Source organism: Megalobrama amblycephala, linkage group LG5 (assembly GCF_018812025.1).
Source record: "Megalobrama amblycephala isolate DHTTF-2021 linkage group LG5, ASM1881202v1, whole genome shotgun sequence".
Taxonomy (NCBI): Eukaryota; Metazoa; Chordata; class Actinopteri; order Cypriniformes; family Xenocyprididae; genus Megalobrama; species Megalobrama amblycephala.
The window spans coordinates 21,266,367-21,284,968 of record NC_063048.1 but is presented as its reverse complement, the minus strand read 5'-3'; the positions used below and the strand labels follow the sequence as shown (position 1 = coordinate 21,284,968).

Sequence of the window (18,602 nt, the reverse complement as noted above, 5' to 3'; positions counted from 1 at the left end):
CTGTTAAGTGTGAGCAAAATTAGAGCCTTGTTAATGACTAATTAGGACAATTACAGGGCTGCTGGCTGTGCAGATTAGGTCAGCAGCAGATGGTCTACATTATTTATGAAGAATTTTAATAATAATAGTAATATTTATATATATATATATATATATATATATATATATATATATATATATATATATATATATATATATATATATATATATATATATATACAGTCCAAAAGTTTGGAACCACTAAGATTTTTAATGTTTTTAAAAGAAGTTTCGTCTGCTCACCAAGGCTACATTTATTTAATTAAAAATACAGTAAAAACAGTAATATTGTGAAATATTATTACAATTTAAAATAACTGTTTTCTATTTGAATATATTTCACAAAGTAATTTATTCCTGTGATGCAAAGCTGAATTTTCAGCATCATTACTCCAGTCTTCAGTGTCACATGATCCTTCAGAAATCATTCTAATATGCTGATCTGCTGCTCAAGAAACATTTAATGTGTACAATTGTACAAAATATTTGTGTACAATATTTTTTTTCAGGATTATTTGATGAATAGAAAGTTCAAAAGAACAGTGTTTATCTGAAATCTAATCTTTTGTAACATTATAAATGTCTTTACTGCCACTTTTGATTGATTTAATGCATCCTTGCTGAATAAAAGTATTCATTTCTTTAATTTCTTTTCAAAAAAATAAAAATAAAAATTCTTATTGACCCCAAACTTTTGAACGGTAGTGTATAATGCTACAGAAGCTTTGTATTTCAGATAAATGCTGTTCTTTTGAACTTTCTATTCATCAAGGAATCCTGAAAAAAAAAGTACACAACTGTTTTCAACATAGGAAATAATCATAAATGTTTATTGAGCAGAAAATCAGCATATTAGAATGATTTCTGAAGGATCATGTGACACTGAAGACTGGAGTAACGATGCTGAAAATTCAGCTTTGCATCACAGGAATAAATTACTTTGTCAAATATATTTAAATAGTACACAGTTATTTTAAATTGTAATAATATTTCACAATATTACTGTTTTTTACTGTATTTTTAATTAAATAAATGTAGCCTTGGTGAGCAGACGAAACTTCTTTTAAAAACATAAAAAATCTTAGTGGTTCCAAACTTTTGGACTGTACTGTAATATATATATATATATATATATATATATATATATATATATATATATATATATATATATATTTTAGCCTTACAATCATGGAAAATTTAGTAGAATGTTAGTGCAGATTTATCACATTAAGTTCTCTAGTTGTTTTTTTTTTTTTACTTTAATTTAATTTACTTTAAAACCTTAATATATATATATATAAAATAAAAAATTAAGGTTTTAAAGTAAATTAAATTAAAGTAAAAAAAAAAAACAACTAGAGAACTTAGTGTGATAAATCTGCACTAACATTCTACTAAATTTTCCATGATTGTAAGGCTAAAAATAAAAAAGATTAGACATTTTGCTCAAGCACAAGATGATTGAAGGTCATTCCAGTCACAGCACTTTACTCTAATTTGTGTGAACTAAGAACCATTTTCTACACCTCCTCCATCCGAATCATTTCTCACCTTCTCCATCTCCCCGCTCTTCCTCTTGCGTGTGGGTCGGGAGATTTTAACAGTAATGGCAGAATCTTCTCCCTGCCTCTTGAGAGCAAAACGATCTGGCTGCAGGGGGCTGAAGGAAATTTCCAGTTCAGGCCGTGGAAATCTGGAACGTCTGCCTGTTTCCGTGGAGATCTCTGATGAATCTAGCACGAGTGGAAAGCTAGTGGATGAACTCTGCGATATAAAGATTATTATCATCAACTTGATTATCATAATCACTGGACTGAAAAATATGTGCATTAATATATTTAGTAGACACTTTTTATCAAAAATGAGCAAATGCAACAAATTCATCTAACGAGATGTAACATGAGAGGTGCCGCAACAGGTAAACTTGTTTATTTAATGAGAATTAGAGTTAAAATTAGAGTTTTAATTTTTAATTTACTGATATTTCACTAAAATGTGTAAATAAAAGATGTAATGAAGAGGTTGTCGGAACTGACACCTAACTAACCTAAATGGTCACCTAACTGGCCAATCAGTCACAATCACTGGCCAAATGCTGATAACCCAAAATATGTCAGGCCAAATATTAGCCTGGATGGAAGAAATAATGGTCTATCACTAGTAGAGATTTTTGGCAACATTTGTTAACATCAGTTAATGCATTAGGTATCATGAAATAACAGTGAACAATATTTTAACAGCACTTTTTAACTATGTTATGGTTCAAAAGTTTGCAGTCTCTTCTGTCCATCAAGGCTGCATGTATTTGTTAAAAAAAAGAAAAAAAACTGTAGCTTAATATATTTTAAAATGTAATTTATTCCTTGTAATGGCAAAGCTGAATTATTATTTTAGCATCATCCAGTCTTTAGTGTGACATGATTCTACAGAAATCATTATAATATGCTGATTTGATGTTCAAGTAACATTTCTTATTAATATCAATTTCTAAAACAATTGTGCTTCTTAATACTTCTGTGGAAACTGATACATTTTTTCAGGATTCTTTGATGAACAGAAAGTATCAAAAGAACAGCATTTAGAAATATATTGTAGCATTATAAATTGCGTTATTTTCGCTTTTATTCAGCAAGGATTTTAATGCATAATAGTAAGGAAGAAAAGAGAGAGAAATGTTACTGACCCCAAATTTTTTGAATGGTAGTGTTTACATATACTAATTCATGTTTAAAAATACAATTTTAAGTTTAAATGACTGAATTCAAAATTAATTATTATTATGAACAAGCATCAATTAACAGTGAAAAATATACTAATAAATTAATATTAATCTAAACGAATTAAAAAAAAAAAATTGTTAGTTCATGATACAACCTTCCGTGGTGTTTATCTATACTGACAGATGGATTGTTCAAAACTAAGAGAGATGAATATGCACTTCTGTGTAAGAATTGTCCAAAAAACCCAAAAATCTATTATTGCATAAAATAGGTATAAACTAAATGAAAAAAACAAAACAAAACAAAAACAGATTGTAATAGTGATTCAACATGTTTACAACGACATGATAAACACAGGTAGGTTGTATTTCTGTTTTACCTGACTGGTGACAGATCCTCTGGTTGTGCTCATTTGTTTGAGCGTACTGGTGCTCAGAGGCTTGACATCAGACAGTTCTTCTTCCATCGTCTAGCACAGCAATTAAGAGACAGTCAATAAACATTCCTCACTCTACATCTAATTACCAACTCAATTTAATTATACAACTATGTCTAATAAACAACACGTCACCTCAGGTTGGTACAAATTTATATTGAGAACTCCCTGAATGAATACATGTGTACTAATCAGTTTGGGGAGACGATTCTTTGGAAGACATTGATCTACCAAGAAGTAAAAAGTAATCAAGGCCAGTTTCTAGTCTACTGACTACTATTATACAATAGAATCCATATGAAAGCTCTATTCATATAACTCTCAGTTCCTCCTAGCATTCAGAGAACTCAGCTTATCTGAGGTGAATTATATAAAATAAAAATGACCGTTTGAAGGACAAGGCCACACTTTACTTAGCAGTGTGTTTTGTAGAAATGTCAAAATGCTGTCTTTTTGACAACATCCAGAGTAAAGCCACTTCAAATGACATTCTAGGTCTTTTGACAGTGATTATATTGGTCCAACGCAGACTCTAATGAATCAAAGGTTAGGGGTGAATTGGTGGTAATAAGACACTTGTGTATGACCTGGGTAGATGAGTTTCTGTGAAGTCTGCTGTCTATGACACTGACACTGAGCTGTTCCTTCAGTTTCTGGATCTCTGCGTCCTTTGCAGCCAGCTCTCCCTGCAGTGCCTCAGTCCTGCTGTCCTCAGTGACCTCCTGAGACAGAGACAGAATATTAAAGTGTTGAATGAATTATAGAACAATATAGCAAACAATCAAGTGGTAACACAGCTATTAGTTTAACTTTTGCTGTTTAACTTTTTCAGAAACTACTTTTTAAGTAAAACTATTGTTGGCAATAAGATTCTGTGTGTATACATCACATCCAGATGACTTATAGTCATCCAAAGTCTCCAAATTATTATTATATATTTTTAACTGGACAGTGATCCCATTCAGCTTTAGTCCGGCTAAAAGTAACTTTGAACTCTGAATTGTATGTCATTTTTATTAGATTTGCTTGGCTTCAAAAGAGCAGCATGGCTTTTTGAAGTTCTGCTGATGCAAGTGATTTGAAACTGTAACGCAGTAAACAAATCTGGACTGCTTCATAGTCGTACAGTTATAGAAAATTAACTCTTAGAATGTCTGTCAACCAATCAGAATCAACTATTCAGCACCGTTGAACACGACGACACTGCTATCATACTTTCCTACATGTACCTGTACTGCCACTGAGTGAATTACCCCAGGAATTATGAAATAATATCTCAATTAAACATGCTTTCATATCAAGTCATTTAATTTTGAACAAAAACAGATGAATGCGGACAAAATACCTGAAACATGTGGAGAAGATAGTATACATGAAAATGTAACTTCACTGCAGTGTACATGACATTAAAATAAATATTTGTCATTAAAATTTAAGTCTAATTATGATAAATATCAATCAATCAATTTTTTAGAACACTGACAATTTTTTTGGTCATTGTTATGTGTAAACTTTAAAGGGGTGGTTGATTATGATTTCACTTTTTTAACTTTAGTTAGTGTGTGATGTTGATGTTAGAGCACAAACAACATCTGCAAAGTTACGCCACCAAGAACATGCAACAAAGGGGTGAGGACATGTTATTGCAATACAGTACGTAACACAAATGCAATAGCATGTCATTAAAGCAAGATGACATCATAAGTTATAACCATAATTAAACGAAACTACTTTTCCATCTTCGTGCAGCATATATTCTCTGGCTCTCTAGGCATCTTACAACAGTTCCTATATGAGCGATTTATAGATTATCATGACCGAATATGCTAATCAATGACTTTAAAGGTGCCCAAGAATGCTTTTTCACAAGATGTAATATAAGTCTAAGGTGTCTCCTGAATGTGTCTGTGAAGTTTCAGCTAAAAATACCCCATCGATTTTTTTTAATTAATTTTTTTTAACTGCCTATTTTGGGGCATCATTAACAATGCACTGATTTACACTCGGCGCCGCCCCTTTAATTCGCGTGCTCCCTGCCAAACGAGCTTTCGACTATATTACAGCGCATTTACAAAGTTCACACAGCTAATATAACCCTCAAATGGATCTTTACAAGATGTTCATCATGCATGCTGTGTGCATACATCGAATCATGTGAGTAAAGTATTTATTTGGATGTTAAAGTTTTATTCTGAGTGAATTTGAGGCTGTCCTCCGTGGCTAACGGCTAATGCTACACTGTTGGAGAGATTTATAAAGAATGAAGTTGTGTTTATGCATTATACAGACTGCAAGTGTTTAAAAAATGAAAATAGCGATGGCTCTTGTCTCCATGAATACAGTAAGAAACGATGGTAACTTTAACCTCATTTAACAGTACATTAGCAACATGCTAACGAAACATTTAGAAAGACAATTTACAAATATCAGTAAAAATATCATGCTATCATGGATTATGTCAGTTATTATTGCTCCATCTGCCATTTTTCGCTGTTGTTCTTGCTTACCTAGTCTGATGATTCGGCTGTGTGCAGTTCCAGATGTTAACTGGCTACCCTTGTGTAATCCCTTTCATAATGTTGGGAACATGGGCTGGCATTATGCAAATATTGGGGGCGTACACCCCGACTGTTACGTAACAGTCGGTGTTATGTTGAGATTCGCCTGTTCTTCGGAGATCGTTTAAACAAATGAGATTTATATAAGGAGGAGGAAAAAATGGGGTTTGAGACTCACTGTATGTCTTTTCCATGTACTGAACTCTTGTTATTTAACTATGCCGAGGTAAATTCAATTTTTGAATCTAGGGCACCTTAAGATATCCCACATCAGGTACATAAATTAAGCAACTAACCATTCAGAAACGTCCTGTTACATTCTACATGTCATTTCTTGAGTCTCTCCATCATTGTCCGACTTAGGTTTGAAAATAAAAGGATGAACAGTTTCTGACATTTTCAGTGAATCTGCATGAGACAATTGGCACTGCTAACACTATGTGCTAAAATGAGCTCTTGAAACTCCACCCTCTTCTTGGGAGCAGCAGCTCATTTGCATTTAAAGGGACACACACCAAAACAGAGCGTTTTTGCTCACCCTCAAAAAGTGACAAATTTAACATGCGATAAAACATTATCTATGCAGTATTTTGAGCTAAAACTTCACATACACACTCTGGGGATATCAGAGACTTATTTTACATCATGTAAAAGTGGCATTATATGACCCCTTTAAAGTGTGCGTGAACCAGAAGTTGCAACTGACATTTAAAAGAAACACTAGTAAAAAACAATTCTTGATCATTCCTGGTATGTTATTGGTTTATCCAAAGTCTTGATTTGGATGATGCATCTACTGGTTTCAATTCAGTTTAAAATGTGCTTTTATATATCAGACAATTACACTACCATTCAAAAGTTTGGTGTCCGTAAGATTTTTAAATATTTTTGAAAGAAGTCTCTTATGCTCACCAAGGCTGGATTTATGTAAGCTGAAACACAGTAAAACACTGAAATAATATTACAAATTAAAATAACTGTTTTCCACTTAAATATATTTTAAGATTTGAGATGGTAAAGCTGAATTTTTGTTGATGAATAGAAAGTTCAAAAGAACAGCATTTATTTGAACATCCTTAATGTCTTAACTTTTACTTTTGATCAATTTAATGCATTCTTGTTGAATTAAAGATTTTTTTTTTTTTTTTTTTATTAAAATGTTTTAAAGAGTTTGTGTAGATGGTGAGATCTGTAACCGAAACTTCACTGACCTCTGGTGTTTGGGGGGTGTTACTGAACTGAAGAATCTTGATCTGTTGGTCTTTCTCTGCATTGGATGTGAGGAGTTTCTTTAGCTGAACCTCCAGAGCTGAGACAAGCGTGTCTCTCTCTTTTCTCCAGCTTTCCATCTCTTCCTCACGAGCAGCAAGACGTGTGGCCAGAGACTCCTAATTGACATGTATCAAGACAGTCATTCTCTCTTAACTAAAAATACATGTCTGATGTTGTCTCTGGAAACACACAATGCTCTTTACCATTTCAGCCTGTTGGCGGGCATGCCGTTCTCGATCATCAGCGAATCGTCTCATGTCCTGGTTCCTCCTCTCCTCAGCCTCTTTAGCCTGACCAATCAGAACCAACTTCTCCTCCATCCACTTCCTACGCTCTGTCTGGTGCTTCTCATTGGCTAGCTACAAACATGAAAGCAGAAGAACCAAACTATAAGACCATGAGCACACATTTTCTCCGTTCACGGAGTTGAAGAGAAAGAGAGAAAATATCTGGACACTAGACCTGTAAGCTCTCCTGGGCCTGAGTGGTCTGTTGTCTGGCCTGTAAAATGTCATCAGAGATCGGTCTAGAATCTCTCCTGTTCCTCTGCTCAGGGAGAATTTCTCTCAACCTCACCAATTCTGGAAATAAATACAGTGAGGTCCATAAGTCTTAGACCATACTGAAAAACTGGCATTCAATCAATTCAATCTACTGATCCTATACATATAAAGGTTTTTGTTTTTAAAGGTTTAAAAAAAAAATATATATATATTATGATGAACAAGAGTATTAGAAATATTTAAGAATCTGCACTTATTCTATTCACTATCAAATAACCAAATTTAAATTGTTACACATTACAAATTAAAGCTGCAAGCAGCGATGAAAAGGCCCTCGCACATGGGCTCACTGCCAGCACCCAGGCTTACTGGCACTCACGGCCTTAGGAAAACAATGAACAGTGGGTAATATTGAAATATGGCAAAGTCATTTTGATGCCCCACACTTCCTGCAGCCAGCAGGTGGTGCTTTGACTATAACTGAATTTTGCCATGTTGATGTCTTCAGGTAAGGATTATTATCAAACGTGAAGTTTGGAGCAGGTCGGACATTGTATGCCTGAGTTACATACATTAGTACTTAGCCAAGTGTTGCATGATTTAATGTGTTTCTAGTATGTTTGGTACTTCATAGCATTTTTAAATGTGTTTCTCGGAATTAAATTACAGTGTAAAGCATGCCGTTTCCTGTTGCCGGCAGGTGGCGCTACGACTAACTGAATATTGTCATGTAGATGTCTTATCAAACATGTGAAGTTTGGGGCAGATCAGACATTATATGCCCGATTTACAACAACTTCTGTTTCATGGCGAAACATAAAACTTTGTCAGTCTGCCACAGACACGATTTTTGCAATTTAACATCGCTAAGGTCTTCAGATTAGACTGACAACATATGATGTTGATCTGGTTAAATCTCTTTGAGGAGTTAATCACAGTGCAAAACATGCCCGCAGGTATCGCTATGACTGTAACTGAATATTGCCATGTAGATGTCTTCAGGACAGCACTCTAATAAATCACATGAAGTTTGGGGCAGACTGGACATTGTATGTCCGAGTTACAACAACTTCATATTTCATGGCGAAACATCAAAATTTGTCAGGCCGCCACGGACACGCCCTTAAATGAAAAGTCAAGATCTTCTCAATTTAACATTGCAAAGGTCTTTAGATTAGACTGACCAAATATGACGTTGATCTGATTAAAGCTCTAGGAGGAGTTCGTTAAAATACAACATCTGGAAATAGCAAAAACTGCAAAGATTTTGCAGAGAAATATCCCACTTCCTGTTGGTTTTCAGATTTTGCACCCAGGGACTTTTATGTAGGTATTGGGCTGTAACATTTGTCTACCGAATGTCATACGTACACGTGAAACGTAGTGCGAAGGGTGCTTAATTGAAATATTGTAGGTGGTGCTATTGAGCCATTTTGCCACACCTAATTCAGAAACCCATATCTGATGTAAATTTTCACCACTTCTGATGTGTGTGCAAAGTTTCATGAGTTTTCAAGCATGTTTAGGCCCTCAAAAATGTGATTCATTTCAGAGGAGAATAATTACAATACCGAGCAATTACAATAGGGTCCTCACACCATCGGTGCTCGGGCCCTAATAAGCAACACTCTGAAATACATTTGTAATATATACATTTTTTCTGTGTATAATCCTTTTTTTATTGAATGATATATTATTAATGTATCGTGAATGCAATATTATCCATGTAATCTCACCCTGAGTGAGCTCATTTATCTGAGTCTCTCTGTTTTCCAGCTCCAGGTCCAGCTGTGTCTGTGTTTCCTCCTGTTCTGTCAGTGCCAAACGCATGTCTTCAATAACACGCTCACGCTCTTGCAAATCTACAGAAACCATCAACAAAAATTAAGATTCATTACTGTGTTGACATGTATTTAATTAAGCACTTAAAAATAAGTGGAATCCATTATTGCACACACTCATGCAGATGCAAGTAAACAAAAGAAACCTTTGCATGTTTTCTGATAGAGCAGCAGATTCTCATCTGACTTAGATTCGGAGGATCGTTCCTGTTTTAGAAGAAAGAGAAAATATTCAAGTCACATGCCAATTTCAGTAAATGTTTCTCACTCTGTGGTTTTAGGTGTTCATGACTGGATGGTGCTTACAGCTTTCAGCTGGTTGATGATGCGGTCCCTGTTGGCGATCTCCTTCTGGAGCTGTGCTTTTGTCTTTTCTAGGTCACCGAGCTTCAGTCGTAGAGATTTCTCAGAATCTCGCATGGAGGAGATCTATGTCAAACAACATCAGGAGTTTTAGCACAGGTCAACAAAAATTCATGTTTCAGACCAGATGGTAAAGACTTTAAATAAGTGAATGGTGAGTTCTCACCTCTTTCTGGACCTGCTGAATCTGTTTCTTTGAGTCACAGAGTTTTTCCCGAAGATCTGATGAATCATCTTCCCTTCTGCGCAGATCAACAGCTAGACTGCTCATCTTACACTCGCTAGTTTTAATCTCCTCCTTTAACCTGAGAGATGAAAAACCACATTTTTGTTGTCTGATTAATCGTTTTCTGATTAAATTTCTACATCATTAAACAATGTCTTATTGGCCGATTAAGAGACGTTTTTTTTTCTTTCCCAGATTTTACTTTTTTCCAGTGAAGTCTGGTTGATTAGGGCTGGATGAATAATCGAAAAGTATTCAAAATCGAAATTCAGAACCTCTAACTGACAATTTTCTCATGATGTTTTTTTTTGGTTAATACTTTCTCCTTAAAAACATACTACTGCGGCATGGAAGCAACTCAAACTCAAAAGTCAGCACACACTTTCACTTGCATTTTCACTAAACTTTGTCAATTGTATTTATTTCAAGGCTTGCCATTTTGGACATTCAAGGGATTTTAGACCATCAAATGTGTATTATTATATTGAGCTACTGCAATGATGCATTGTGGCACACGAACACTCATACAGACAGTAGTTGCACATCACGTGAAGATCGCATGCATAGAGGAGCACAGAAACTTTGTCCTGTGATTTATAACTAAAGTAGCTTAGAAACTAAAAAAAGTTATAGCATATATTTTCCTACTTTTGAAGTAACTACTTACAACCCACAGCTTCACAATTAATAGAGAGACTATAAGAGTAATTCACACACGCAATCGCTCTCATTAAGGCATTCAAATAAATGTACTGGTACTGTGCCAATTTATCTGTATCTGATTTACAACAGATTTACAAGCAGAAATCTGTAAGAACCATAGATAAAATAACTGCTGAAAGTGAGCTATGTCATGTCAGAGCACTCTCTTATTAGGAAAAAAATATCACACCTCTAATAGCCAAGCATATTTACAGTACAAACCATGTCAGTGATCTATGAGGGCAAAAAAAAAAAAAAAAAAAAAAAACATTGCCCATAGGTGGCGCTATGACTGCAACTAAATATTGACATGTAGATGTCTTCAGGACAGCACTCTAATAAAACGTGAAGTTTGGGGCAGATCGAATATTGTAATCATTAATCGTAATCAAGGTAAATATACAATTAATCGAGATTTTGATTTTAGGTCATATGGTCCAGCCCTAATATTGGTATTATATCACCCACCCTGCTCTCTAGTTATTGGCATCAGCTAATGTAAAATCTGTTAGTGAATCAATAGTTAAAAACTTTAAAAATAGACCATTAATCTGACAGAATAGACTACACATAATCCTGATTACAAATATACTTTTCTTTTCGTGCTTATTCAGAAAGAACAAACAAACAACAAAAAAGGCTTTCAAACTACCAAAATAAATCAATGTCTTATGTGGTAATTAATCCATCAAAAGCAGCAATGTTGTGCAATATCTTTGACAAATGAAGCAAGATACTGAATTTCAGCCAATGAGGAACAAAATTTCTCAAACCGTTTAATGCTCTCCTGATGTTCAAACAAATCATCAGTGCTTATACAAAAGCTGCTAATGCCTAACACCATTAAAGTCTGTTCCAAAGACATACATCTTTGTTTACCAAGAATCAACATTAAACAGCAATTTATTTCAATTCTAAGGACCATTTACAGGTGAATTGTCACCAAACAAAATTGTAATATAATACAATTCAATTTTTATATTTTACATATTTTTTTTATATTACACTACCATTCTAAAGTTTGTGATTGGTAAGATTTTTAACAAGTCTCTTATGCTCAATTCAATGCAACTGTTTTCTATTTTAATATATCTGAAAATTTTTATTTATTCCTGTTATGGCAAAGCTGAATTTTCAACAGCCATTATTCCAGTCTTCAGTGTCACATGATCCTTCAGAAATCATTCTATTATTATTATTAATGTTGAAAATAGTTGTGCTACTTGATATTTTTGTGGAAACCGTGAAAATGTTCTTTGATGAATAGAAAGTTTACTGTCACTTTTGATAAATTTAATGCATCACTGCTGAATGGCATGTATTAATTTCTTTTTTAATGGTATTGGATATAAATTAAATTTATGGAAAAAATATAAAAAATAGTGAATTATGTGTTTGGCAATGCTAATTAAGAATTAAATTGGATGGATTTTGTATGGTGGTTTGATGTGACTTGTGTTTTTAGGAAACTGTATTATAGTTCAGGAGAGAAATGACTGACCGGTTGATCTCTTCTTGTCTCTTCTGTAGCTCTGCATCTTTCTGAGCGATGGCCTCCTCTGCCACAGCCAGCAGCTCTCTCCTTCTCTCCACCTCCCTTCTGCGAGCCTCTTGCACCGCTTGCGTCTCCTCCTCCTCCAGACGATCCTGCACTTCCTTCAGACTCTTCTGCAGCACTGAAAGCTGAGCTTCCTTTGACGCTAGAGCTTTCTCCTTCTGTGCAAGTTCAGCCTCCTTTTCAGACAGCATATTTATTTTGCTATTGATCTTCCTGCTTTTAGATCCAAGAGTGTTAGGGTTTGTCAGCCCCACCTCCTCATCTTTAAGCCCCTGCTCTTTAGACAGAAGTGAAGTATCTTCCTCCTCTTTCTGAAGGCATCTGACTTTCTCCTCTAGTTCAGCTTTGACACCATAAAGGGTGGCGACCTTAGCCTGCAATTCAGAGTTGACTTTTTTGAGGTCATCATAGTCAGCTGATGTGTTTTTAGACTGAAGCAAAGCAAAGCTTTCTGCTTCTTGTTTCAGGAGTGTAATTTCCTGTTCAAGAGTCAAGATGTGTTTGTTCTTTTCTCCCAGTTCGTGATTTTGCTTAGCCATTTGTGCTTTGGCAGCAGAAAGTTCTTCATACACACCTTTTAAAAGTTCTGTAGTGTTGCTAGATCCGGACACAACTTCTACCGTCAAATTCGTGCAATCCACTGCCGTTGCCATAGGTTTGGTTTCCAAGGATGTCTGACACAGCTTCTCTGGTAGAATATGATCCTGTGAAACTCTTTCTTCCAGTTTAGATTTCAGATCCTGTATGCAAACTTCTAATGTGTGGCATTCCTGCTCCAGATCTGTGATCTGCTTGTCTTTTTGTTTGGATTCAGCAAGGCAACACTCCAGCTGACCTTTGACCTCAAGAAGGGCGGAGTCTTGACACCCATTATCTGAAACACCATCTTGGACTTTAAAGTCCTCCAGGGGACCTACACACAATGGAGAACTTTAGAAACACTTAAAAGACATTTATAAATATTTTGATATTAGTAATGTGTCAGTATGATAAGCAATAATACAATATTTATGTGTATGCTTAATATAAATGGTTTTAATTTAAATATTGCTTCAACATTCAAATTAGTTTGGTACAACCAGGCATTTCACATTTATTGCTACTGGCCTAGCAACAAAGCCAGTAATTAATTTAATCTAAAATGCACTAGTCTTTACTTGCACATGGGGCGTACAATTAATCTGCAATTTGATTTCATTCTGAAGATGAAAGAGGGGCATTTAAATGTGTAATCACACAGTCTGAAAGCCTCCTGTTTATACGCAGGAAGCACCTCATGTGTGACTGGGATGCTTTGATACTATAATATTTCTTTTACTCTGGTTTTTTTTTTATATGAAAGTGGAGTATATTTTGCCCCCCTTATATGACTTACAGTTCTTTTAATTTTGTACAATGTTCACCATATGTAATAATAAATATAAATAAATATACTTCTTTATTCAGTTGAGCTCATAAAAACAATACACTTCACAGAAGTACTTTGAGATACAGGGCTTACAAGGCACTGTGGTAACTTTCTAAAAACATAACATTTATTAAGATTATTTCTTTATGCTTGACAGCCTTTTTCGACCATGGAGGTATCGTCGTCCTTTGACCCGATTCTCTCGGCTGGCCCCTCTGGTTGTGACAAACGCTGGGAGGCACTTTTCAGCACCTGGGACGGAGTCTATACCTTTCTTGAGTGGGGGCTGTCCATCAAGCCCCTCCCCTTCCTGACGCCGCTTTCTGGTTTCAGTCTGTAAGCTGGGCCGCTGCTGTGAGCAGGTACAATTGTGTTTAAGTTGGATGATCTCCTTTTTGATGGAGTCGATTTGGGTTCTCTAGAAATCCAAAAAAAAAAAAAAAAAAAAAAAAAAAAAAAGCTACAATTTGACAGTGACAATGGGCTGTGAAGCTCCAAATAGGACAAACACCATGAAAGTTAATAATGCTAGAATTTTCATTTTTAGGCAAAATATTCTTTTAACCATTACCAAAAGATACACTACTGTTCAAAAGTTTGGGATCAGTAAGATTATATTTTTTAATAATGAATTATTAATTTATTCACTTTTATGCATTTAAAACTTTAAGTTTTCCATTTTGCATAAATGCTGTTATTTTGAACTTTCTATTCATCCTAAAAAAAAGAAAGAAAAAAGAAACAAAAAATGCAGCACAACTGATATTAAGCAGAAAAAACTTTTCAACCTTTTGCACCAAATCAGCATATTAGAATGACTTCTAAAGGATCATGTGACGCTGAACTTTGGAATAACGGTTGCAGTAAATTCAGCTTTGCCATCACAGGAATACATTTTAAAATATATTAAACTAGAAACAGTTAACTGCTAAAATGAAGCAATATTTCACAACATTGCTGTTTTTAATGTATTTTTGATCAAATAAATGCAGCCTTGGTGAGCATAAGAGACTTCTTTCAAAAACATTTTAAAATCTTACCGACCCCAAATTTTTAATGGTAGTGTACATCCAATTATTTTGAACATTTCAAAACAACGTCTAGATGTTCATACTCACATCCTGAGCTGTGTTTTCTACATGTTGGTCAAGAGCTGTCCGGAGTTTAGAAACCATCTCATCCTTCTGTCTGCACATTTCACTCAGATCCCATTCCCTTTGCCTGTGGCTCTCCAGAGCCTAAAAGCAGCAGAACAAGCCACAACTTAGAAAATAGAAGAAAATAAGTGGCGCTTGTATATGCAGAACTCGCAGTGACACATAACCTTACAGTCTGGACTTCATATTTCATGTTAAAATGGCACAGGCCTTTTACAATGGTGGTTTTACCTTCTTCACCTCCTCCAGTTCATCTGACAGTCGGCTCTGGGTTTCCAGCTCTGTGAGGGAGTATGGGGCTTGGTGTTAGATCAAGTGATTAGGAAGTCTGGCAAGTTGGACTACTTTCTGGCCAATGAATTTCCACAACTTTTTTTCGGTCACACAAAAAGCATTTTCTAGCTAAAGAATATTAGAAAAATTCTATGACCTTTTAAGACTTAATAAAACTTCTGGAAGGGAAAAAACATTTTGAAATTTCCTGATATTTACAGGTTCTCCAGAACATTAGGAACCCTAAATTGCAAAAATATTTAACAGACAATGGGTAGGGGATACACAACATATTTTTGTGGAAGTGAGCAGGTGGAAATTTGGTGTGTGTTAAATCATCTGCAATCGTTTCTCACCCTTTGATTTGAGTGACAGCTGATTCTGAGTTTCACTGAGCAGTTCTGAAAGTTCTGTGACCTTTTTCTCAAGGTCATGCAGCGTTGTAGAGTCTCTAGGTTTAGAGGTCACCAAGCAAGACTGGGCATCCTGGGCATCCTGTCTGATTTCAGCCAGGTCATTGCTCATAGAGTCAAGCATGCTGTCTAGAGAGACATGGTTCTCCTCCTACACACACGTACACACAAATTCACAACTGCAATTACTATTCACAAAAGAAGTATGATCATCTTTCAAAGAAAGTCTTTATATAACAGGGCTCCAGACTGCAACCAAATGGTCACATTTTGTGACCTTTTTTCTTGCCGGTGCGAGTACATTTTGTTATTGGTTGCACTGGGCGGCCACCACGTTGCCCAACTGATTAGAGCTCTCACTTCTGCTGCATATGAAAAACATCAAACGGCAAATAAAACGAAACCACGCTTCTCATTTGAGCTCTAATGTAATAGAGCCGATCAATAATAGACAGCACAGCACAAGCTCAGAACAGGTTTACTTATGGGCGATCTCTATCACGTGACACTGTTACTACACAGCAGTTAGGAGGTGCATCGAGAAAGCGTTTGAATATTCCGCAGTATTAATAACATCGATGTGACATCTAGTGAGCAGAATTCTCTGTCATAAACCACAGATATCAGATCAAACAGTGCTGACGTGGAAACCAGGAGAAATGCCATGAACGAACAAATTATAGAAGGCTTTTCAGTCCACAAATCAACAACATTCACAATGAATTTAATGTAGTAACTGTAACCATGGTTTTGAGGCAGAAATAGTCCAATGTTTTTACATTATTAATTTCAGGGTTCATACAACCTTTTGAGAGTGAAATTCAAGCACTTTAAGGACTTTCAAGTGCTTAACACTTTTTCCAGCACTTCAAAGCTCTAAATATATATTCAAATTTAAATGTTATTTTTAATGTGATGACCAAAATGTTTTTTTTTCTCTATAAAACTAGGTATTTACATGTTAATGTTGTTAATCAAAGTTAATTTTATCTGCATCTCAGCTCAAGCTCAGTGCTTTACTGTCAAATGTGCATTTACAAGAAATAACATTACACTATGTTCCAAATTATTATGCAACTGACATCAGTAGGATTTCAGTCCAATAAACATTCAGATTTTAGTTTTTCAAAGGAATTGTTTGTTTGTTTGTTTTATTTCTCCATGTCTTTTTAGATAACATCACTGATACGTCACTTGCATAATAATTTAGAACACAGTGTATTAGTTGCTGCACTTATTAACGCGAAACGATAGTCATCTTATCATTAAATTACCTTTATGATTAAAAATCCCTCCACCCCCAAGCTCTACCAAATCAAGTGCTGGTGCCACCGGTGCTACTGCTCTCAAATGTTAGTCTGGAGCCCTGTATAACCTTGAATATCTATTCTATAAGCATATCTGAACCTCTGATTTTGATGCAGCTAAAAACATGCTGTCGTCCTCCACAGCTGTTTTTCCAACCAAGTTTTTGAAAATCTCCAGTCTCCGTTCACACCGTTCTTCAATCAGCTCTCTCTCTCTGGATATGCGCTCACTAAAATAGAAAAAAACCAAACAAACAACGAAAGCGGTCTGGGTCATCATAAAGCATGACCTGTAATTTGTTATAATTACACATAATTGAGCACGGGGGCCTGTGATCTCTGACCTGTAATCTTCCTGCATCTGGGAAATCAGCTCAGAGAATTCTTTTGTAACTTCATCTCGAACACGTGCCTCGAGAGCTAAGTGTTCTGCTTTCTCCTTCCTCAACTGCTGCTGAATCTCCTCTATAAACTGCAGCTGGGCCTTTACAAACAAACACAAAACATATTGAAGCAGAAACCCCACTGTTATTCAAACATAAAAACATGCAGCAAAAAAATAAATATAGGCATCAATAATTCTGTACTAGTTAGGTCATAATCACTTAAAAACCTCATGTGACGCTTGTTGAAGTTATGGCTGATTAGGACAAAACCTAAAATTACCATAGATGTGACTTACGGTGTAGGGTGCCAAATCTCACCTCATAAACCTCTTTATCGAGCAGCACAGTCTCTTTCCCTTCTTCCTCAGCATCCAGTATGGTGTCCTCCATTTCACTGCCATCTTCATCCTCCCCCTCCTCAGTGTCAGAATCTTCCTGAACATCCTCAAGGCTGGTGTCCCATCGTACCAGTGAGCTGCGTCGCATTTCCCGGCGATCAACGTTGTTGATAATGAATGACACCTCTCTAGCACTCCTTTTCACCACCACTGGAGCACTCTTAGTCGTGAGGACCACCACCTGAAAAACAAGACAGAGCTGTCCATAACACAGCTACAAGTAACCATTCAGCACTTTAGCAGAGAATGAATAAACATTTTAGCAGTTTGACAAACAAACATGATGGGAAAACAATAAAATGAACCAAAAGTGTACACTGTGTAGAATACAGCCCTTTTAAACAGACAGTTCACTCAAAAATGAAAATGTATCCAAAACCCATAAAACTGATCATCTTCACAACACAAATATATTTAAGGTAATTTTAATGAACCTTGAAATGTCTGTCTCTCCATTGAAAGTCTATTCCACGGAAATTGACACTCATTTGAAGTTTATAAACACATCGTAAAAATAATCCTTATGAATCAAGTGGTTTAATTCAAGTCTTCCAACGAAGAGAAACGATCACTTTATATGATGAGCAGATTTAATTTAGGCTTTTATTCAAATGCAAACACTGATCAACAAATGTACATAGAGCACATCAAATATGGTAAACAGAAGCTCAACTATACAACCATACCGTGTCTCTTCAGAAGACTTGGATTAAGCCATTCCAATTCATATGGGTTTATCTTACGAAATCTTAATCAGTAAGGTGCATATATATTAGGATGTTACATACCTTTTGAGCTACAGCAGAGAACTTGAGGACATTGAGTGTCTCATCATACATGGAGGCGCACTGGTTAATGTTTACGATCATACAGGCTTTACCCCGGCCCGTAAAGTAGCCCTGCAGATAGTGAGTGAGTTTACTCTCTCTGAATGGAACGTGCTGTCTGAAAGACAAAATAAGAGCAATTCAAAGACAAAGAAGGAAAATAAGGAATAAAGGGAAAAAGAAAAATATAAGAGAGAGAGAGAAAGAGAAAAGAG

General features: G+C 35.5%; 1 protein-coding gene across 6 annotated transcripts in view; it reads right to left on the bottom strand.

Moving 5' to 3' along the window:
* The window catches only part of kif20ba (kinesin family member 20Ba), a 32,616-nt gene that overhangs the window by 9,413 nt on the left and 4,601 nt on the right, over window positions 1-18,602 (bottom strand). For 5 of the 6 annotated variants that reach the window (XM_048191179.1, XM_048191181.1, XM_048191182.1 and 2 more), the window contains 19 exons: window positions 18,349-18,505; window positions 17,481-17,741; window positions 17,121-17,260; window positions 16,877-17,006; window positions 15,413-15,620; window positions 15,015-15,064; window positions 14,745-14,864; window positions 13,897-14,044; window positions 12,162-13,131; window positions 9,899-10,037; window positions 9,676-9,798; window positions 9,516-9,576; window positions 9,265-9,390; window positions 7,488-7,606; window positions 7,229-7,384; window positions 6,965-7,141; window positions 3,783-3,917; window positions 3,139-3,228; window positions 1,591-1,803 (listed from right to left, as the gene is read on the bottom strand). In XM_048191179.1, coding sequence (XP_048047136.1) covers window positions 1,591-1,803; window positions 3,139-3,228; window positions 3,783-3,917; window positions 6,965-7,141; window positions 7,229-7,384; window positions 7,488-7,606; window positions 9,265-9,390; window positions 9,516-9,576; window positions 9,676-9,798; window positions 9,899-10,037; window positions 12,162-13,131; window positions 13,897-14,044; window positions 14,745-14,864; window positions 15,015-15,064; window positions 15,413-15,620; window positions 16,877-17,006; window positions 17,121-17,260; window positions 17,481-17,741; window positions 18,349-18,505 — 3,523 coding nt within the window. The remainder of the gene's footprint in view (window positions 1-1,590; window positions 1,804-3,138; window positions 3,229-3,782; window positions 3,918-6,964; window positions 7,142-7,228; window positions 7,385-7,487; window positions 7,607-9,264; window positions 9,391-9,515; window positions 9,577-9,675; window positions 9,799-9,898; window positions 10,038-12,161; window positions 13,132-13,896; window positions 14,045-14,744; window positions 14,865-15,014; window positions 15,065-15,412; window positions 15,621-16,876; window positions 17,007-17,120; window positions 17,261-17,480; window positions 17,742-18,348; window positions 18,506-18,602) is intronic. The other variant, XM_048191183.1, reaches the window with a different exon arrangement.